Source organism: Dermacentor silvarum, chromosome 9, assembly GCF_013339745.2.
Source record: "Dermacentor silvarum isolate Dsil-2018 chromosome 9, BIME_Dsil_1.4, whole genome shotgun sequence".
NCBI lineage: Eukaryota > Metazoa > Arthropoda > Arachnida > Ixodida > Ixodidae > Dermacentor > Dermacentor silvarum.
Window position 1 is genome coordinate 94,696,697 of NC_051162.1, and position 23,353 is coordinate 94,720,049.

The 23,353-nt window shown below is 44.9% G+C and overlaps 1 protein-coding gene across 5 annotated transcripts in view; it reads left to right on the forward strand.

Moving 5' to 3' along the window:
* Positions 1 to 23,353, forward strand: part of LOC119464850 (uncharacterized) — a 53,671-nt gene that overhangs the window by 24,926 nt on the left and 5,392 nt on the right. The window contains exons 1-5 of one of the 5 annotated variants that reach the window (XM_037725748.2): positions 9,950 to 10,330; positions 11,998 to 12,044; positions 17,949 to 18,047; positions 20,375 to 20,422; positions 23,009 to 23,056. In XM_037725748.2, the coding sequence (XP_037581676.1) occupies positions 10,213 to 10,330; positions 11,998 to 12,044; positions 17,949 to 18,047; positions 20,375 to 20,422; positions 23,009 to 23,056 (360 nt within the window). In that variant the 5' untranslated portion in view covers positions 9,950 to 10,212. Of the gene's footprint in view, positions 1 to 9,949; positions 10,331 to 11,997; positions 12,045 to 17,948; positions 18,048 to 20,374; positions 20,423 to 23,008; positions 23,057 to 23,353 lie in introns of those variants that run through there. The other 4 variants (XM_049655820.1, XM_049655821.1, XM_049655819.1 and 1 more) reach the window with 4 other exon arrangements.

Genomic DNA, 23,353 nt, shown 5'->3' on the forward strand with positions numbered 1-23,353 from the left:
GAGAGAAAGGTGGCTCCGCTTGCGAGCTCCACGCACCGACCGCGTATACGACAGCAAGACTTGGCTGAGATGTCCACAGCAGGGTATGCTACCCGCGGACCATGTTATTTCGTTTCCGCATCCAAAATCGCATTTTGCGCGCATTGTAAGCGTGATACCGCTGACAAACGGCTGCTATGACTGCTGCGATTTTTGATCGGCGATGACGAGCTGGAGGAACTCAATGCGAGGCGACGGAGGCAAGAACAGCGGTTTAAGTTTGTGCTGCAAGCTGTTCGCGCACTCCTATCAGAGGTACCGCACCACACGAATTGTTTCTGCTCCGTGGTATGCAGACTGATTCATTGCAGATCGCAGGAGGACGGATAGCTTTATCGATTCGAGGCATTCGGAATTATGTGGTCAGCGAATTATGTGGCCAACCAAATAGCCTCCGAAGAACGACTGTCTGGTACACTGTCTGTTACAAGGAGTAATGGTCTCCAAAAGCCCTTACATGTCCCCTAAGCTATGGCCAAATCTTTGTGTCGCCCACCTAGTCACTGTCAACGATACCAACCGGAACAGACGTTTGCTGAGCCGCACCGGCGTCAAGCACACCCATTGTAAACACGGAGGCAACAGACGCAGCTTAGGCATGTAATGGCCCCGTCACCACGTGATCAAACATGGCGGCACCCGCGGTATCTCGGTGAAAAGGGTCTATAGGAGAAAGGACGGGAAGCGTCAATGGCGAAGTCCCGGCAACTGCTATAGGGCATTGTTACATAGGGTATTGTTATCGCAATATACTACGATGATCGCTTTCGAATCCTGGTCCCTTGTCCCTGGTCAAATGGTTAGAGCATGGAGCTCTATTTGACCACGGGCACTTTTTTTTCTTCATTACGTAGAAATAAGACGTAGAGGTCTGCAAAGCTCTAGGCTAACCGGCGCTTAATATTCAGGCACAGAAACGCATGCATCCAATAAGATACGTACATCCACCATGGTGTCTGCTCTTGCGTCGCGTACACACTACTCATCATACGATGCTGTTTCACGGAGCATCGACCTCGTAGATCTAGGAGTTGCGGCGTGCCTGTCACACACCCGACTTCGCCAAAGACGATAATGTCGACGTTAATGCGATTCGCATTGAAGCAGTCTACTAGCTGCACACCGCATTGCGGCCGCAGCAAACCGTTATGTATGCGGCGTTCATGCAGCCGGGTTCCTCACTCGCACTTCCCACTGAACACTCAGCGCCCTCTGGTGGTGCCGCCTCGAAGTCCGCGCGTGGCGCCTGTGTGAATATACTACATTCAGACAAGCACGTCTGGTGTATATGATGAGCGGGTTTGATTCCGTCCGGCACTGGATAAATTTATGATGATTTTTTTGTCACTGATGAAGAGGCGGCAGGTACCCAGTGGCACACATCCAGGTACCCAAGTTGCGGTGAAATTCGTTCATTAAGGAGCTATACATACCCACTGGCATATACTCAGTGACGCAAGTTAAACAGACTTCTTTTTGCTTAGGTTCTATCTATACGTTCTATTCTTAACGGGCCAAAATATTCACATTCTTTCTCTGTCTGTAAGTATAAATGTTTACGCTGAAGCACGCTGAAAAGCCGGCCGAGCGCTAACAATAATGTGTTGCCCGTAACGCTACCTGTGTGTCTCTCTCCGAAGCCTTTCTTGCCGAACACACAGCCGTACGCAAAGGCTTTTTTTTTTTTTTTGAACGTTACGAAACGCAAGGTCGATAATAAACGTTCGTCACGAGGTACTGGTTTCTTTCTTTTATTTCGAATTCGCAGTTAACAGAGGTGCCTTTAGAGTCCTTCGTTAAAGCCACCTAGTGACTCTTTCACCCGTCCATAGGCGTTTTAAATCGATTGTCATATGAATTATTAAGATTCGTGCGCGCGCGCGCGTGTGCGTGTGTGCGTGTGTGTGTGAGTGTGTGTGTGTGTGTGTGTGTGTGTGTGTGTGTGTGTGTGTGTGTGTGTGTGTGTGTGTGTGTGTGTGTGTGTGTGTGTGTGTGTGTGTGTGTGTGTGTGTGTGTGTGTGTGTGTGTGTGTGTGTGTGTGCGTGTGTGCCTGCGTGCATGCGCGCGCGCGCGCGTGTGTATCTGTGTGTGTGCGCGCGTGCGTGCGTCGACTCCTACAAGAGGTCGCCTCAGTTCTACTCAGTTCTAGTGTGTCAGCGCCGTACGGAGAAGCGTGGAATCGAGGCATTCTAACCCAAGCGCGACTTGCGCGTGACGTCACTGTGAAGCCGTCCTCCGAGATGACGTGATTGCTAAGGTGTGGGCTAATTGCCGTCGCAACGTGATGAGTTTCATGCTAACGCCATGCTAACCCGTTCATCCAGTCAAGGAGTACTTGGGAATTTTGAGGCATGGGTTGCTTTTTGTGTGTGTGTGTGTGAACTTGTGTCATTGACCTCTCCCTTGTGATAGCCAGAGCAATATGCCTGATGCACTACTGCAGCTTCCCCTTATTCACCATCAACACAGGGGCGGCGTGTGTGCTTTGTGTGGGCTTTCTCCTCCACCAAGACGGAGTTTTGCGATGTCCATTGACCACCGGATTGGCCGATTATGACATCATCTGTTTGGCTGTTTTCCTGTCAAGCGAACTATGGAAGGCGAGTGGGACTTAAAGAGCCATCTTGCGCGCTAGCAGAGGTGCTCCTCCAGAATGTAGCGTGTTCTGCCAGAATGTAGACGTCTGCTCAGACGGAATGTGGTGCGCCCTCAGAACGATGTAGCTGCGTGCGGCGATGTAAGATGTACGGCACTCGGTACACCCGCAAGTCACCTATATGTCTTTACCAACGAATAAGTTTGCCTCGATTTTCCTATGCAAATTAACACCTACATGTTCCGTTCCTTCAACCTGTCGTCCTTGCTGCTCCTCACTAAGCCATCAACTCTCGTCATGAAGGTACGGACGATGACGTGGGCCCACCAAACCTCCGTGTGACGACCCGGTAGCGTAGGCCAGCTGCCCCTTTTATTGCGATAGCAATTATATGGACACTCCCAGCGCATTTCTGCCGTCGCCGTCGCCGTGATGTTCTGTATAAATTCCAAACAGGATGTACGCTGTATGTGCGTGCCGTACGCTGTATGTGCGAGTGAAAGCTTGTGACGATCGCGGCTCAATGTCGCGCGCGCGAGGGAGAAAGACGGGGCGGAAGCGCGCTTCTTCTGTCGCGCGCGAGACGCTTCTATGTCACATACACACACGCGAACTGAAAACGCATGCACACACTGCTAAAGGAGTGAACCAAATAGGCGCGCTCCTGTTGATCCTGACTTATTCAATCAAGCCAGTGTCAATGACTCGCAGTAGAACTAGCAATTCAGTGAAGCGTTCCGTCGTGCGTTCGGGTTCTTTCACTGAGCAACGCCTAACGGCCAAATACGCGCTCTCTTTACACGTCTGATAAAATCGGCGAATGCGAATGCCCTGACACTTACGGCCATTCCGCGAACTTAGCATAATCGGCTATGTGGACGACTACTTGTTTGGGTGTTCTCGAAAACCTTTCGCAGAAACGTTCTTTTGATTTTCTTCAATAAGGCTCTGCAAGGGAGCAGCTGCTTGCGAAAGTAGATAATGTAACGCAATCATCACGAGTGGCTTGGAAATGTATACGCATTGATACATACGATTGCCGCTGTATATAACAGAATCATGGCTTAATAAAAACTTCTTTCATGTATTTTTACAGTCAAATTAGTCAAGGAAAAAGAAGTATTTTGTCTCATAATATACTATAGGCAGATGTTTTTGATGCGTTCAACTATAAAGCAAAGTGCCCCATGCGCCGAGCTCATACATGTAGCTTTCTTAGCCGTAAAACTCACTTATCAAACATTCTTACTCTGCAGCAAAACTGGTGCCAGCAGGAGAGTTCTATGAGGTACAGGGTATTGTAAGTTTCGCAACCTCCCTTATAGAGAAACAGCCCTTGAGAAATTGAAAATATGATAACTGGCACAAAGCCATATGTATTGAACAAAGAGGTTAAAGAAAAAGCCTGCAGATCCCACGCCCTGTGGGAATCTATGTTATGCGAAGCAGTGTGCGGGGAGCCTACCAAATTAAAGAAACAACCATGAGAGCACCAAGACCTAGGCGGCTGTTTCATGACCTACATGAGACGCATGTCATGACATTCGTGTCATGACCTATCGTTTATGTACAAACCCATTTCTGTGGTTTTTGATGTTAATATTTTTTCGCTGAGTCATTATCATTTTTCCTGAGTCACGGCTATGACTATGACTTCTACCACCACCCCTTAGTGTTTCCTTCACTTGTACCCACGTTCGAGCCCATTTAGGTGGTTTTATTGCGATAGCAATTATATGGACACTCAAAGCGGATTTCTGCTGTCGGCGTCGCCGTGAGGTTCCGTATGACGTCAAACGGCGATTAAATCCTCGCCGCACGCCGTATGCTTTATGTGCGAGTGAAAGCGCGCGAGGGACGCGCGCTATCGCGGGGAGCGAACGCACGGCAGAGAGCAAACGCGGGTTCTGCGCCGTTTTCCCTGAAGGGCTGCAGAATTAATCGTCTCTTTCCTCCTTTACAATCACCATATATATATATATATATATATATATATATATATATATATATACGTCTCTTTCCTCCTTTACAATCACCATATATATATATATATATATAGAGAGAGAGAGAGAGCAAACGCGACTTATTCCGTCACGCGAAAGGCCGTGGGAGGACGGGAGGGAGGGAGGGGAGGCGATGTTTAACTGCGGCACCGGAAACAGTCACCAACGCCGCGCGCGTTCGGTGCGAACGCGGGCCGACGGCGTCAACAACAGTTCTGCGCGTTGCTGGTGCTGCTGCATGTCCAAGTTTATACAGCTGATAAAACTACTATCCTTACTCCGTATAGCTCTCTACTAATTTGCTATCGCAATCGAAGCTTCGCCTTGCGGATGAAACTACGAATTTTTTTACATCCGCCTCTGCTCTATATTTTCGCTATCAATAGAATTCGTTTGTTTCACCTGAATTTAGTAATTGGAGCCAGTTGCCGCTAGGCACCTATAGTCGGGGACAACCTAATGATTACAAACAAGCTCCGTCCACAAAACTGCGGTGCACCTGCTTTTCAGCTCAGTAAATGGAGGCGAACCAGAGTGATACGATCAACAGCTTAACCACTTTGCTTTGTCAATGCAAGTGCTAGGCTAACTGGAAAATAAAAGCTCGTTGTTTCAAGCTAAAACAGTACCTTTTCCTGAGCACTGATATGAAGATTACCAATAAATACTCTCAAGACTTCGAGGTTTCATCCTAAAACCAGTGACACAGACAGGTCTGTACGGAGAAAACAGCTCTTTAAACACGCCAGATCACAATAAGTCATGAAAATACGCAAACGCGATTGGTTGGCGCATATATGCAAATTGTATATGTGTTTTTAACGTTTAGCATATAACGTTTTTAACGCTAGGGTCCCGTGTCGCAGAAAAACCGGCGTCGGCGACCGGCGTGTGATCGCGTGTGGCAGAGAAAATCATCCAACCGCATCGACCGCGCAGGCCCTCCACGTGGTGCAAGGTTTTGATGAACAAAAATGGAATTTCTCACAGTGAAATCCGTCAGAAAAATGGTAAAGTACGCCTTTACCATTCGGCGTCGGATTCGCCGTCGGATTGTTTACCAATCGGCGTTGGATTATAATTTGAATGTACGAGAAAACCTAATTCTGCTACGAGGAAACTCAAAACCCCTTTTCCAGCACTTCTACCAGACCTGTGCGCGTCGGGGCAATAGCAAACAATGAATAAAAAAAAAGTTGTCGCAGTTTCACCTGAAAGGCGAAGCATCAATTGCGATAGCAAATTTGTAGATAGCTATACGGAGTAATGATAGTAGCTTTATCAGCTGTATAAACTTGGACATGCAGCAGCACCGGCAACACGCAGAACTATTGTCGACGCCGTCGGCGTTTTGCCCACGTTCGCACAAAATGCGTGCGGCGTTGGTGACTGTTGCTGGAGCCTCTGATACAAATAGGCACTTGATGCCGCAGCTAAACGTCGCCTCCCTTCCCCTCCCCCCCTCCCCCCCACGGCCTTTAGCGCGTCGGAAGAAGGCGCGTTTGCTCTACATATATGGTGATTGTAAAGGAGGAAATAGACGCCTACTTCTGCAGCCCTTAAGGGAGCACGGCGCAGAACACGCGTTTGTTCTCCGCCGTGGGTTCACTCCCCGTGAAAGCACGCGTCCCTCGCGCCCTTTCACTCGCACATACAGCGTTCGGCGGCGCGCGGCGACGATTTCATCTCCATTGACGTCATACGTAACCTCACGGCAACGGCGACGGCAACGGCGACGACGACGGCGACGCCGACGGCAGAAATCTGCTTTGGAGTGTCCATATAATTGCTATCGCAATAATAATAAAAAGGTGCTAGGGCCTTCACATTTTAATACAAGACCACTTATATATTGCCCCTGGAAAAACGTCTTTCCAGCAATGCATTACAGTTTAAAAGTGAAGCCGATTTTAAAGGAATCGGTGTAAGTTTGGTCTTTGTAAGCTGGCTTTCCCACGTTAATGTTGCAGTGAATGAAGCCTACTTGCCGTATACGAACGATGCGATGCGAACGGGTCCCGATAACGCTGTCGAGTTCTGCTCTTAAAGGCAAAGCTTAAGTGTCCTCCAATTTTATTCTAAGGTTGTCATCTACTATAGTATGCAGCATAGACTACCGTTCCGTTTCTGCATTTATCGTTCCATTTTCTGCAGGTGCAGTTAAACTGTATGGCTGTGACTGATTCTGGTAACTGTAGTTCTGATGTGCATCTCAGGATGAAAAAACACCCTCTCCGTCCTCTTTCCTTTCTCTAGCAAAGAGAAACAATACAAATTCGCTAACAAAAAGAAACGATAGATGAGCTTAAGCCAATATGATAGAGTGGTCTTTCAAAACTGATTTGTTATTAATTTCCTGGTGAAAGATTGAGTACTAGAAGAGACAATTTGGTTCAAAGCTTAATTGCCCAATTTCGCACCGAAACTCTTGTGCTTGCACCGAGTGTGACGCCATGAATCTAAATGTTTTTTCAGGTGGGGAGGGGGGGGGTGCAAGTTATTGCGGCTCAGTCATAGTTATTGAAACTTGCTAAGTTCAGACTTTGGCTGATTGAGAATATAATCTAGTCCATCTTTAATTATAAATAATTACCGAGGCCTCATCAGACGCCGTCGAATTCGTAAGTCGCGGATAGCTTGTGCGGGAATATTAAGGCAGAATCCGGGCCTCCCCATTTTCGTTTATTGATTGTTGTTTCACTATTTTTTTTGGCTTACGAAGTCTCTTTTCACGATGGACCTTTTTCTGGTAGTGCAGAAAGGTAATTTACTAAGTTGAAGTTATTTTTCCTTTTCGGTATCGCTTTTAAACCGCTTCCCCCTAAGGGTAGCAAACTAGACGTGCGTCTGTTTGGCGTACCTGTATACATTTTTCTCTTTTCTCTCTCTTTCCTCTTAATGGTCAGTTTTATGAGGTCAATGTTTCTATTTATAATGTTTCGACGTAAAGCTGCGTTGACGTGTTAACAAAAGGCGCTGTACAAATACACTTGGAAAGCAATATTAGAACGTTTGAACGCACCGCATCAAGCGAAACTTCAGCAACTCTAGTTCACCTAACATCTACATACGGCTATACACCGAAGGCAAGCAGGAAGTCACAAAAGAAGGGTGTTCCTGGAACACCGAAGTGAAGCAGGTTATAGTCTCAGACATTCCAGGAAGCGTCACATACAGCGACCTGTGTTCAATAGTGCGTTCTCAATGTAACCGACGCGCTTCGCCTCAGCGTGACACCTTTGTGTCCATCTGCTGATTCCTGGAATTAGTTGGAAATATACCAAGGACTTGAGTTTCCATCCGTCGAAGACTTTAGTCATCAAGTAGACGGAGGTACAAAGTAGCTGTCAGAATGGATCATGTGGGCCCACTTTTCTTTCTACAAGAATAAAACGAGGCCTACTTTATGCAGCGGAAAGAAAGTTCGCACGTAATTTATTCATAATTTCTGTCCAGGTTTGTCACTGTCTGTGCTTAACTGATACATGAAACCAGTCTTCGTAAGGAACAATTTAGCAAGAAACCATGACTAGTGTGGATTTTCTTTCCGGCTTGTAATTTACTATTGAATACGCACGTTTCGCAGGCAGACAGACAGAAACCATGAATAGATAGATAGATAGATAGATAGATAGATAGATAGATAGATAGATAGATAGATAGATAGATAGATAGATAGATAGATAGATAGATAGATAGATAGATAGATAGATAGATAGATAGATAGATAGATAGATTAGATAGATAGATAGATAGATAGATAGATAGATAGATAGATAGATAGATAGATAGATAGATAGATAGATAGATAGATAGATAGATAGATAGATGTTCTCCCGTCATAGTTACCCTTTCCTTGCTCTAAAATGAAAACAAATCTATGGGACGTAAACGTCCTCAATGCCGTGAGAGATATGTCCCGTTATCTTCCCCCACCGTTCTTCCAACCACATTTTCTAATATTATCCCCAGGTAGCTTTAAAATTTCCCAATTCACGATTCTTGTCCCTCCGGGCGTGTCTCGTCTATTTCGTCTCCATGGTTTGCATACACGGTTGGACCGCAGTTCCACCTTGCGGCAGGAGCCATTTGATCGCGCTCCAACCAATATCGGAGGCCATACCGCGCGTGACTTCTATTCGTAGTCTACTGTATGTCGCCACACGTGACCGAAGTTACCGGGAGGCCCGCGACAGCCAACAGAAAGGGGTCATGTTACCGCGGAGCTTCAAGACCGCTGCAACATAACCCTTTACTGAAAACTTACTAAGTCGTCTAGTCACGTTGCTTCTGGCCAAGTACTAGCCTAGGCCTTGCCGTGTCACATGCGTCCGCGATCTGCACATTTTCCGGCAAAGCGGAAAATGACAGCGGTTCGATCTTATACAGCGATTCAATGACCATCAGTAAACGATCACAGCGTAGAGTCGTGTGCACAAAGCACACTACTCTACGATGTGACTGATGGTCATCGAAGCGCCGTATAGTATTGTCCCTCATGACAGACGTCCATAACCGTTATATGTCCCGCAGTATGTTCCTCATGAAATCGCTCGGGCATGCGAAACATCAACCGCGCACTCCTATCACCCCGCCCGTGTGATGCAGAGAGTGTGATGCACTTCTCGCGTAGCGAGCTGTTCAACGCACCTCTGATACCTGGCCTACACGTCGTCGCTGATGGCACAAGAAAGCAATAAACCATGCTGCGCATATGATTGCAGTGGCATACAAGGCGACATGCATCACGAACGCACGCTCATGATGCAGAAGAAGCATTCCGGGATTTCACGTGCACGTTGGCATAGACGTTATGGTTGTTTTTTTTTTTTGTTTGTTTTTTTTTGTCAACAAGAAACGCGTACGTACACGAAGCGACGTCATTTCGCTCGTCTGAAATCAGCGAGCCAAACGGCGCCATCCTTGAGGTTGGGAACAGCTTGCAGCGCTCGAACCTCGTTCTCAACGCTCTAAGCCCCCCCCCCCCCCCTTCCTATATAGGTGGCGCTGCGAGCGATCGCTTTTGAAATTGAGGGACATAAATTGCTTTATTCACGGGCCTTGATGCGAATGAATAAGTGTCGAGGGCGATGCGAGTGTCACCGGCGTGCGCAGCTCTACCGAGAAGTGTCAACTTATTATTTTTATCGCGATCCTTCTCCTCCACCTTTTCTTAACGGTTTCCTCCTTTATCATTTGCATTTCCCTCCATCACATTCTCTTCCGTCCTCAAACACACTGTGGCGAGGGCGAGATCACGAGAAAAAAAAAAAAAAAAAGAAGCCGTCAGTATAGGATCTTACAACGGACCGCAACTGCTGCGTGCGCCCAGCAGACGCAAGTCTGCGTCGCCGGTCGTCTGCCTCCCGGGAATACGCGTCGTCGCCTTCTGGAACTCGTGGTCTTCGCGCCTGTCTATACTAGAGGACAAATTCCGCGTTCGCTGTTGAGGCTCTTGACGTCACGTGATCTCCACAGTGACGTACTGAAGTCCGCAGTGACGTAACTCTCTCGCCAGGTCGTCGGGTTTACGCGGCGACCTCACGACGACGATCTTAACCCGACCTAACCAGGATGACGGGCAGGCCAACGTCGCCTCTGGAATGCGGCAACCTTCTGTTCCATTGGATTTACCTCTGGACGTTCCTGGTCGTCGTGGTACTCCAACCGGCAAGCGCTGGGCTCTGTTCAGGCGAGTGGAATCGCGAACTAGTGTAGCGATTGTCAAAAAAAGAAAGAAAAAAGAGAGAGATGCGAGGATCGTTTAGTGTACTGTTAAATTCTATAGAATTAAAAAAAAAACTATGTGAGGGTTTTTGTTGTGGAGCATAGACTGTAGAAGTGAGAATGCATCCAATTGCGCCTGCTCTGCAGCTGACCATGAGGAACGATACATGCTTTCCTGAAGATTATGTCGTTTTATGTTCTTTCTCCGCTTCTCGAAGTTCTCAACAACGTGTGCTCCTGCACACATGCGAGCTTGTGGAACATTTTATGCTAATACATTCACTGACATTTGCGTTCTCTGTTATGTCGAGATCCTACACTCAAAACACACTTTTAGGCTTATGTATAGGACGTATCGTGCGAAACTTTTCTTTCCTAAGCGCTGAGCGCCGGCTACCTCCTGGATCACGAACGGCGTTCGCGTTATCCGCGTGAGCAGTATTGGCAGTATTGATGGGAAGGCAGCGAGCGGACAGTTCTTAAGAAAGGAAGCGCAAGCAAGACAGATGTCGATTATTGTTGCGAGACAAAGATACGCCTCAAAGGCTGTGAGGTGTTTTTACAGTGTACTCAATGCCAGCCCGCCTCTAGCTCAAGCACGCAAGGTACGACAGGTATCGACAGGAGGCGAACAAAAGACCGGACGAGTGCTGAATTCATACTGAAATTTATTACACACAAGAGTACGGAAAAGGAAAACATTGCGGTGTGTTACCCCTCCCTGAAGCGTTTGTCCATGCATATGTTCGCGCGCATGCGTTTTATTACTCTCCCTTTCCTTTTTCCCACTCGATGTTGTGTGCCAGACGTTTCATTGCGAAGCCAGTGCTCGTACTGTCATTTCGTCACCCCGTGCCCAAGTTTAATCGTCTTGTGCAGCTATAACATGAAGTCATAGAAACTCGCCCGAGCTCCCGCGCTGCTAAATTTCGTTGTAATGGCGTTCGTTGTACAGGCAGTCGAATGTATGCCCAGCGCTAATCCTGTGTTAAACACATGTGTTAAACTCTATGATGGATGTCACTGCTGTAACGTTATGTATCGTGCTCGCAGATTTTACATGTATTTTGTACTCATTAACTTTCTTGCATGTACTCTACTTTCATTTCTTTTTGGATTACTGATGAAGCACTGATACTGTGTACAACTAATGCATTTTTGCATCACAGCTGTATTTGCTCTTGCCATGCATGTAACAGTCGAGTTAAAGAAGTCTAGAGACCACGGCATCAGCAACAAAAATTTGATTTCTTCAAGCACAGCCGTGCAACGTGAAATTGTATTATTGCATGACGATGGTCAAAGAAAAAAAAACAATTTTAGCGGCGCCTCTGTCACTAAAAATTTTGCACTCGGCTGTACGTCCGTGAGTATCGTCAAGATCATTGAATGACTTCTGGCCATGGTCCTCACCATCTTCAACCTCTGATGTTAGAACAAAGGTTCACTTGAGTTGGTGTGAATATCGTGGACAACACGTTCTTTGTTGTCGCTGGCTACTGGACCTCGTAAAGCTATGTGCCTACGCCTTTCTTGTTAGGGAGGCCTTCAACACGACTTTTGCATGCGCTCTCAATAAACTGAATTAACTATTTACGAAATTACGTCATTCCCCCGTTCCTCCTATCGCAGTTGGAGAAGCCTTAATGTCGTGTAACAGAAAGTTTCTGCGGCCAAAGGTAAGCGTTAAACACTCCTATTCGAACCTTGGGGCATACATACAATGACTGCGTAACAAGGCTAATGACGTAGTGTAATCTAAGGGGTGCAAAAAAGGCTCAACTTTGTCTGGTTTATTCGTGCACATATATCCCAATTTTCACTAAACTACACCTAAATTTATTGTGCTTAGCTAGGTACTTCTTTGTTTGCTAGCAACCATCCTAAATTCTGTATTAAAATCTAACAAGAAGTGTCCTGAATATGCCAATTGGCGTTTATTTATACGTTCAGTGTGTGGAAACATTTGTTGTTAGTATAAATGTCTACATTTATATGACAACATACATTTATATGTAGACATATGTACAGATGTACGTACATGTCTTACATATACACAGAACCTGCTTTGGTTTGGTTTGGTTTGGTTTGGTGCCTATAGAAATAGCTCAACCCACTACGGGGGATTGGTCATGAACCGGGCGGCAGTGGGAAAAAAATGAAGGATACCTAAATGGGATTTTCTTACTTAAGAATGAGATAATAAATGAATTATAATCGTTAATATAATTTTCATGCCATAGCATCTTAAAATTTGAAGCAAATATTTTTGTTGTCTTGTGAAAAAAAATAGCATGGCAGTCTCCTTGTTTCCATTAGAAAATTAAATATGGCATCACATATGTTCCTATTACAGTGTCCTAGTGCCGACGCCCCCAGAGATAGAATAATAGGTAACGTAATGTTCAATCCAAGTTGGCGAAGGGGACCTTCTAGAAGTCGTTTTCTATGCATGGTGAACCTACGACACTCTATAAAGAAATGATACATAGTTTCGGGTTCACTGCAATAAAAACATTGAGGGGAAGGCGCCAAACCAGACCTATGGGTATAGAAATGAAGCCTTAGTATTCGGCAACGCATTCTAGTAAACGACACTTTAAATTTTCTTGTGGGACACCATCTGCTGTGCCAAGGAAACCTAAGGTGCTGAAAATCGGTGTTATTGAGTACACATGATTTGGCATGTTCTTCTTGGACAGAAAATTTTTTTAAATCTCGCAGAAGTGACGTATGCCGGACGTCTTAGGATCCTCAGTACCGGGCCGTTAAGAGATGCCGCTGCTAGTGCGTCTGCAGATTCGTTTAAAGTGAGCCCCACGTGCTCTGGCACCCATACCAGATGGATAAGGCGTAAATGGTGGGGGATGGATGAATCAAATTCTCGGAGAATGATAGATGAATTGGGCACTGATAAAGCGGAGCAAACCGACAAGGAGTCGGTTAAGATTACGGCTGAAGTAATAGATGTGGGAAGTTTTCGTAGAGCTATAGATGATCGCTGATAACTCCGCCTGAAATATTGGCGTAAAGTCAGGTAGTCGAAGGGAGAAAGACCAATTTAATGATGCCGAAAGAATACCCACTCCTGCCTTCTCTTCACTGACAGAAGCATCTGTGGCTATTACTGCATTTATTTGGAGGTTCTCGAGGTGGTCATCTAGCAAACTTTTTCGGTATCGAATAGGCAGGAGTTTAGCGTTATTAGGAAATATATCATCGAATTCTACGCTTACTGTCGCAGTAGGGAAATTTTGAAAATCCACATCACGGATTGATATTTCTAATGGCTTTAATAGTTTTCTGTCTCTCCGATCTTTACTCTCATCCTTTTCCTCGCACTGCTGCCCTCTACACCTTTAAAAAAAGGAATATTTCACAAATTATAATATCGAATTCTCGAGCTGAATACGAATCGAGTAGTAAATACTATTTGATTCGCATTCGATATTTCGAATATTCGCACATTTGTAGCGCGCCCTTAGCGTCCGTGCTTGAGTTCTAGATCCAGTCCCGGGAGTGTTAGCCAGCGCGACACACGGTCGTGGCGGATTTTCTGTTGGTTTTCCCCTTCTCTCTGAACAGATAGGCAGGCGTTGTGCCCCCTTCCGGTGGCAGTTGTCAGTCTGCTCCTTAATTGCTTTCCATTTCCTCTGTTTCAATTGTATATATGTTTTCAAACCAAATAATCAATCAATGGTTTACTTACCATGCCCATGAATAACCCTAAGGTCTAAGTGCTAGCCCCCTGCGCATACGTTAAAAAGTAAAAACAAACAACAATAAATCTGCAGGGGAATATAAGTAAAAAATACACAATGATTAAAAAGAACAACTATAAAAAGAAAAGTGTACATAAAACAAAGCGTAAGGTAAGTACAAACGAAAAAGGAGGTGAAAGGCAGTGCGACAATGTGTCAAACTGTGAAACAACGCAAAGCTAGGAAAAGATCAATGACAGCGAGTTATGAAAAATATCGACATCATGAAAATAAGGGTTAAAAAGTCTCGGTATTCCGTGGACGGTTGAGTGTCGGTATTGACGGGGAGGAACATGGGAAGGTCTATGTTCTTTTGTGGTCTTGCGCGGAGTACTAAACAAGATACAAGTGAGGAGTTCGGGGCAGGTGAGGACACCGTGAAGGGAGTTTTCAAAGAAACGGAAGGTCAGTGCGATTACGTCGGCAGCAAAGGGCAATGTCAATTATCCAGCAGGGCTAGAACAAGGTCCAGCGTCCATGTTAACAGAGTGGTGATGATATATGCTTACAAACGTCTTCTGGACGCGACCTATAATGTCCCTGTTGGATCTAGAAATGCCTTTCCAGACGACCGACGATTCAGGTTGAGGAAATTATATAAAACGTGGTGTAGAAGCTGAAGAAGCTCGGAGTGTTCGGCAGGGGTTAGTGTAGTGGTGATGGAACGAGAAAACATGTCACTCGACGACTCTTCAAGCGTTGAAAGGGCGAGGAGTTTGTTCGAGTTCTTGGAACTCGTAGCGTCCTTGAAGGACACCGCCAATAAACCTCTTCTCAATATATAATAGTAGTAATCAATCACTTATTAAATGTGCCCTGGAACAACACTGAGGTCTGGGCGCTGGTGCACAGAAAAACAAAAAAGATAAATATGTAAAACAACTACGACAAAGAGTTATGGGATAAAAAATTAAATGAGAAAACAAAACCAAAAAAAATGAGCTGGATTAAAAGCTACATGACGAACAACAATACAGCAATAACACACAATTGACGGAGAGACGGAGAACACATACGCAAGGAAAGAGAAACTATGAGAAAGACAGGTGAGGAGCGCAGCTAGAAAGAAGGGTTAGGAGGAAGTGCGAAGCTCGGACCCGAAAAAGACGGCACGTTTTAAAAAGACATCAAGATGTAGAAAATGATAGTTAATTGTAAATATTTTGCATTCTGTGGAGAGGTTAATGTTGCTGAAAGAGGCCGGAACGTGGAAGGGCCTATGTTTATGGCGTCCGAGATTCGCGCGCACCGTCTGAACTATCCAGCGCGCAAATCTAGGAGGCCATGGTTTCCTCATAGTCTTCTGCGAAACCCGAGGTGAAACAGAAGCTAGTAGATACGACATGTAATAATTCCATGAATGATTTCCTATTAAAAAAAGGACGTCGGTACGGCTACGTCTGCAGCGAAGTGACAGAAGTACAAGAATGATTATGCAGACTTGAAAAGTTGTTGACGCTTGAGGTCAGAAAACTATTTTACAACATATACTCATGAACTTTTTCTGAGCACGCTCAGTTAAAATGCTGAACACAGTTGAAATGATGAATTGGATTGCTTGTGCCATTCCACACCACTGAGGCATGTCCATGTAATCATTGTAATAGGAGACAGGTGGACGTAGACAATTTTAGGAAGAAAAGTGATATACGGAAATCTCTTGTAACTCTGCAAATGTAACCGAGCGTGCGCAGGCGTCGTGGTGCAACAACCTTTAGGTGGACGGAGAAGCTTAACGTACTATCAAAAAGCCCACCGAGGTCGCTTATTTCAACAACTCTCTTCATCACTGCATAAAAAAAAACAATTGAGGGAAGACGGTATTATGGGTTTTGAGCAAATATGACAGAAGTCTTGTTTTCGATGAATATTGAGTGAGCCCGTTTAAGTGGCATTCATTCAGAGGATGAGTTTAGGTCGGACTGCAGAGCGCAGCAGTCCTCGATACCGTGTATCTCCTTAAATATTTTAATGCCGTCAGCGTGAAGAAGAAATGAAGACTTCTGGATTGCTGTGGAAACTGTATCGATGAAAATTAAGAATAGAAGCGGACCTAACACGGGAACTTTGGGGCACAACACTAAATACCGTAAAGACACATGAAGAATGATCATTGACACTCACGAAGCAGGACATTTGGAGGAAATAGCTGCGTAGTAGAGCTACAAGAGCAACTTCAACACCTAGTGTGCAGTAGGGAATGATATACTACGTCAAAGGCTTTGCTGAGGTCTCTGTACACAGCATCAACTTGCCCCTTTTGTGTGACGGGCATGGAAAGCTTCATCATAAAGCTCACAGTGTTGGTGATCTTTGAGCGGCCGGAAAGAAATCCATGTTTATTTCTAACAATATTATTTTTAACACTTAACAACACTTCACTATGAATAGCTAACTATAAACGCTCGGAAATTGCAGAGAGAAAAGAAATCGGCCGCTACTTTGCGACACCCGTTTTGATGCCGTATTCATAAAGACAGGAAAAACGCGAGCAGTTTTCCAAGCATGACCAAACGTGGAATTGTTCAAACATTTACTATAAGATTGATGTCAGCACAGGTACAAAGATGCTGCCGTAGGCTTTGATAATGGCTACCAGGATGCCATCTGGGCCGCCGGACAAAGATAGCCTCACACGCCCGAGGCATTCGCTGATGAGATTCTCGCCGAAGAGTACCGAGCTGGACGTTCCAGCAGGAGAGCTCGGCTGGTGGACACTGCTGCCAGGTGACGGTTTATATAGAGAGGGAAAAAACGTACGGCGAGAGGATCAGCGACTGCTTGCACTTCTCCACAACAGGAGTCAAGTAGACGATCGAATGCAATCTACACGTTTACTGCAGTGCTTACTAAAGTTTCTCCAAATGTCCGCCGACTAGTTAGAGGCGCTGTTCTCTAATGATTCAATGTGAGATTTGTGATCTCACTTATACAGGTAATTTTACCAGAGGGACCGCAAGTGGCGGAATTCTCCAATCTATTTGGTAGGCTCAGGATTTTTAGGATTTTCTGTGGGCATGCTCTTTACGCTTGAGAGCAGTTCTAAGTTCTGCAGAGAACCAATGGCAGTTTACTGGAGTGTGTATAGTAATGCATGCCATCCAGAACAATCTCGGTAAACCGATGGACCTGTTCGTCGACGTCGCATTATTGGTCACGAGAGACCAATAAAACTGCAGATGAAAACTCGAAAAAGTCAACGTAGTCACCACATTTGAAAGGGAAGCAGGGGAATTTACTGACCCCAACCTGAATCGTTATGGCACAAGGCCGACAAGCACGCGGATAGCTTAAGCGGGGGTTTAAACTTGTCAGTGCGAACAAAGGAAATGTGAGAGTACGACCCTGTTACATACTGTACGTTTGACAAGCACAGGTCTTAAACATTGCCACGACATTCCTCAGTTAAGTTGTGTGGCTGAAGGGAGTTAAAAGGAAATCTAACAACGTGCTGCATTTGTTCGCTATGAAATTATTTTAGTCGGAACATGTGTAGCTGTTCCACTGAATACCAGGTGTGTTAAAGACTTTGGTAAATGTTTGGTCACAACATGTTCAGTAGATGTTACGACCTTATGAAATATGACAGTATTGGAGTTCGGTGGTACATAAAAAGCTTCAGTTAATAGTTTTGGCAATGCATCGGACTTAATAATAATAATAATAATAATAATAATAATAATAATAATAATAATAATAATAATAATAATAATAATAATAATGTATAGTTGTGATGTATTTCGTCACCTGGTTATTTGTGTGACGGATGTAGACGAACAGACATTACGTGCATAAAGCTTTTGTTATAAACTGCCTTTCCAGGGTGATAATGAGGTGTTTATGAAGGCAATCACGGCTTGCCTGGAAAAGGAGAAGTTAGACCTTACGAAGATAAACCTGCCATGCTTCCAGCCGAAACAGGTACGACGACCAGTTCACTGATTTATGTTTGTACTGACACCTTATTTCTGTCAAACTGTAATGCTACCATAAATAACTATAGTTTCCTTTTTAAAGTCTAAATTTCAACAAAGCCATTTCACATACAACCAAAGATTTCCTAGTAAATGGTACGTACCAACCGCACGATATAATTATGTCTTGCAGTCAGCAACATAAACACTACTACATTTATTGAATAAATTTCGTACTCAATCGATTGTAACGTGCTTTTCGTTAAATAACATGCAGAAAGGTTTTTAGTAGATTTATATATATGTGAGCTCATCGTCAATTAAGCCTCGATCAACCTCAGTGAAGCTAACCTACCACGATATGTTTTGTAATTCTTGTCTTTTCTTGCTTTCTGCACATCGTTGCTATTCTCTTTCTCATCCATGGGTTATAAATTTTTTTATCTACTGATTGTTATACTATAAATCTGGGGATATGCCTGCTTAAACCAAAAGCTATTTCTCTGCGTTCTGCCATAATAGGCTGCGCATATTACGTTATGAATTCGCGCAAATATCCTATTTTCCTCATCTGGTAACTTTTTTTTCTACAGTGTTCTTTTTCATATTGCTGCTCACTATGCATATATGGGCAATTGCCTAGTGAAGTGGCTGTTTGAAGCAGCTTTTTGCAACTACTCGTATTTCTTGGAATAATAAACTTCATTTGATTTTGGTTTGATGCGATTTGACATAATATAAGTGTGATGCTTGCAGCTGAAATTTCGAGGTGCAAGTTGGAATCAGCTAGCGCAAGACAGGGGTAATTGGAGATCGCAGGGAGAGGCCTTCGTCCTGCAGTAGACATAAATATAGGCCGATGATGATGATGATGAAGCGCGATGCTTGTGCGTGAATACAGCACTGGCTACTCTTCTTAGTGAACAGGTTAGACTGGTGCACGTATACTCTCACACATTACGAAATTACGCGCAGATTCAAACACAAACGATTCCGAAACTATACTCCGACGGAAACAGTTCGCCTACATTTGTGACACATTCTTGATTACTTCAAACTTCTAATTAATTAATTAATTCAGACTACATATACATTTGTGACTGCACCATGTAGGAACTGACTACAGAGCGATTACACGTCGTGTTTCCTTGTAATTACGCGCAGCAGGTGTTCTGATCAGTTATTTTTTGTTCGCGTTTCAATAGGTGGTGTCCAAATGGCCACCCCAGTGACGGCTCCCAGTGAGTAACAGAAACCGACCTTGAAGGCTATGCTCTTACCGGCTTCATGCGCCGGAAGTAATCACAGCCGGAAATACGTCACAGCCGCCACGTTTCAGGCGCCACCTATTGATGGTGATGGTATAGTACGATCCACTGATGAGAGGGAGCTTTAGGTCGAGGGTAACTCCGATGTCCTGATGAAAATACGTGTAAAACGCGCAAATGTTGTCATAACACAACCGCTTGACCGATGTGAATTAAATTTGTCACATTTGAGCGAGAAAGATGAGATATGGCAACTGCATCAAGCAGTATTCTCACTCAGGACCTCATACGTTTAATGAAATGCGGAAAATTGGTAAATTAAAAAAATGCTTAAGCACGAAATTTACAAAGCCGTAACTAGCTCTGCACAAAAACAGATATAATTTGATATATGAGTTCACGGCTTTCTTGAAGTTGTCATTACGTTTACTAGCGTTTCGCAAAAGCCCTTACTACAAATTAGTGGTGTACTTGAGCGCGATAAATATTGCATCAATTTTTTGCGCTTTAGATAAACGAATAGGTGCAGTTTACAAAACTGTGACGTTCTTTTTATAATTTCTAGGCTATAAGGTTGTAAACTTGCGGTTGAGTTTTCAAATATTGTGCACAGAAATGATGGCACAAATTGAAAATCCGCTTGCTACAGTTGCCACATATTAACTTCTTCGTCTAAATGCAATAAACCACATTAACAATGGCGCAGCAATGCACGCCCACGAAAGCCGTTTCCCTGTTCCCATAAATATAGATAGATAGCTAGGACTTTCCAGGTTTATCTCTCATCTTCAATTATTCATTTATTTTCCTTTTTTATAACTTACTTGTTTATTAACTAATTTATTTTAATTTTCAATAATATACCACCCGGTTCGTGGCCTATCCCCCACAGTGGGTTTGTGCCATTAATTGAGGCTTCATCATCATCATCACTTTCCGAGCTAGAGCTTCCTCTTACCACCAGGTCTAAGCAAAGCGCATGCCTGTAATCATTCGTGAGACCCTGTAGCCACGTGCGATCACCCCGGTGATTTTGCTACCTCAACGCCGTCTGTTCTTGGTGCAGGTGGACACCCTAGTGAAGTGCAGGTGTGAGGCTTACGTCCAAGCTGCGGTGAGTGAGCTCATTTGGGAAAATAAGTGAATGACATTGATTGAACAATCGGTTTGTTTACCTGGCAACTGAATTAATTATCCATCGATTGATTATTCAACTGGTCGATTATAATTGACCGATTTGTCGGTCAGTCGATTGTCTAGGGAATGATTCGAGTGGTCGACCATTTTAATCGTTGGTTGATCGGTTGATTGACTGGTTGGTCATAGGCCGATTGTTTCATCCCGGTCCGGTCCTTTTTCTTCGTCCGTGTGTTTCATGCACAAACCAACGTATGAATATGAACCGGTATACCAAGTCGCCCATCTATCAGTTCTTCAACTGTGTGATTGTTGCACAAAGAAAGGGAATATATCGCCCGCTTAAACCAAGCGCAAGAATCCGCGCAGGAACCCTATTAATTACCTCCTGTCCTAGACGTCTGTCACGCATCAGTCATGAAACGCACGGAACCATCGCACGTCAAGTGGAAGCGGCTTCATTGCTTCCCCGCGAGAGGCCGCGTAATACAGAGGGCGCCCCAGTCCTCGGAAACGTAGGGTGCCTCGATGCGGAAACGGAGTGCCTCAGCTCTCCCCCCGCCTTATTTCAGCCTCCGCAAAGGTTTTGAACCCCTCCCACTTGAAGTACATTTCCGAAGCCTCTGGAAGCGCTCCTTTGGCTGCTTGCTTTTCCTTTGCTTTTGTTTATTGGCTTTTGCTTGCTTTTCCTTTCTTTTGCTTTGCATTGCTCTTGCTGCTTGGTTTTTGCTTGCTTTTGCTTTCATTTTACTTTTGCTTTGCATTGCTAATGCTTCCGGGGTTTCGCTTGCTTTTTCTTTGCTTTTGTTCCTTGGCTTTTGCTTGCTTTTCCTTTGCTTTTGCTCTTGGCTGTTGCTTGTTATTCTTTGCTTTGCTTTATTCGCTCGTTCGCTTCTTAAACCATACGGTCAAACGAGGGAGGGCAGATAAAACTTAGAAGAGAAAGTATAAGGCATGGTAAAGTGGAAATTCTACAAATAAAATTGATGTAGACTAACTTCAGTGATTATTTTGGAAGCGGTTCTTCCAACATTGACATCGGCAACCGAACTGGCCTTTGCTTTTTTTTTTTTTTTTAACCTTTCTTTCCGACCCGCACGCACACTCGAAAGCTCCAACGACAAAGCCACCTCCGGACTTACGTGCGCGTCCGTATAGACGTCTGCGCCAACCTAGAAAAAGGCCGTAAATCATTCGCGCCTCGCCTGCATACGGAGAGGACAAATCTGTCGCACTTTATGAAGCCGCTTCGAGTTGCGGCAGTTGCCGGATCGCGCAACTACATCGCGCCAGTCGCATGCGCGCGAGAGCGTGTTTGACGGGAAGAAAGAGGAAATGAAATACGATATTCCTTTCTCTCTCTCTCTCTATTTGTATTTCATTTCTACAGATGTCATTGTCCGTGAAACAGCACGGGAGAACGAACTGCCATCCGCTCCGCTTCCCGAACAGTGAGCAGGTGGCTCCGCCTAGCGGTCGCTTTCCTTGATGGCCGCTTTACGCTTAGTTTCGGCCATTCTCACGCGTTCTAATTCCACTACACATCCTACCTCCGGGACAGTGAACGCCACCGCTTAATCATCTACGCGATATGCATGCTTACTGGTTTAATAGAATCCCTCGCTCATTTCACATTGCACCAAAGAGTGCCCAGTGCACATTTGAAAACGTCACTTCCAGTTTCTACGCCACACGGCATACCTCTTGCCATTCGTACACCGTGCTCTTGCCTAACTCTACTTTTCTTTCTCTCTCTCTCTCTTTCTCTCTTTTGCGTTTAAGGAACGTTGCTGGGGCGCGCAACCAGTGGACCGTGGAAGATTCTCAACGTTTTCGGGGCCTCGATCTATATAGCCTGGCTTTTTCCGTTAAGGGTACTGTAACGTAGTTCAAAAATTGGAGGACGCTTAAGGCTTCGCCTTTAAGAGTGGAGCGTTATCGGGCCCCGTTGTAAGCTGGCTTTGCCACTGCAACTCAGAACGTGAGAAAACCAGCTTACAAAGACCAAGCTTACACCGATCCCCTTAAAGTCAGCTTCACTTTTAAACAGAAATGCGTTGCTGGGAAGACGTTTTTCCAGGGGGAATATAAGTCGTGTTATATTAAAATGTGAAGGCCCTAGCAGCCTTTTTAAATAATTTTATTAATTGTTTGCTATTGCCCCGACGCGCGCGCGTGTCCAAACGCATTAGGCAGGCGAAGTCCCAATTTGACCTGCCGAGGATGCGAGTGCCATCTGGTTATCATTTTCGCAAGTAAACTACCCGAGCGCGCAGCTGTAGGTCTGGTAGAAATGCTGAAAAAGGGGTTTGTGTTTGAGTTTCCTTGTAACAGAATTATGTTTTCTCGTACATTCAAATTACAATCCGACGCCACCATGCCTGTAGGTTGCACCTTGTGGAGGGCTTGCGCGGTTGGGGTGGTTCGGGATCATTTTCTCCGCCACGGACGCCGACATCGCACGCCGACGCCGGATTTTCTGCGACACGGGGCCCTTAACGCTATCGCGTTAAAAACAGAAACAAGCCTATTTATGGGTTCTATTTTTGTTTCTTTTTTCCAGGGAAAGAAGTCCAGTGCGGATGCAAAGAAAAAGACCGTCGACTTCAAGGTGGGCTTATAGACGCTTTGCTGCGAGTAGTTCGTGCTGCAGAAACCAGATGGCGTCAAAAAAAAAAGGGAAAGTTGCAGGAGAGCAGACACTCCTTGGTTTTGTATACCTGTGGACAGGAGCAAATGCCAAAGAGGAAAACAAAAAAATGCTGGAATGCATATCAAGTGACATTAATGAGCTAGGAGAAGTTTGCGAGATTATTATACTAGGAGATATGAACGCACACATAGAAGACATGGACGGGTACACAGACTCAACAGGCAACATGATGCTGGATATGTGTGAAATGCATGA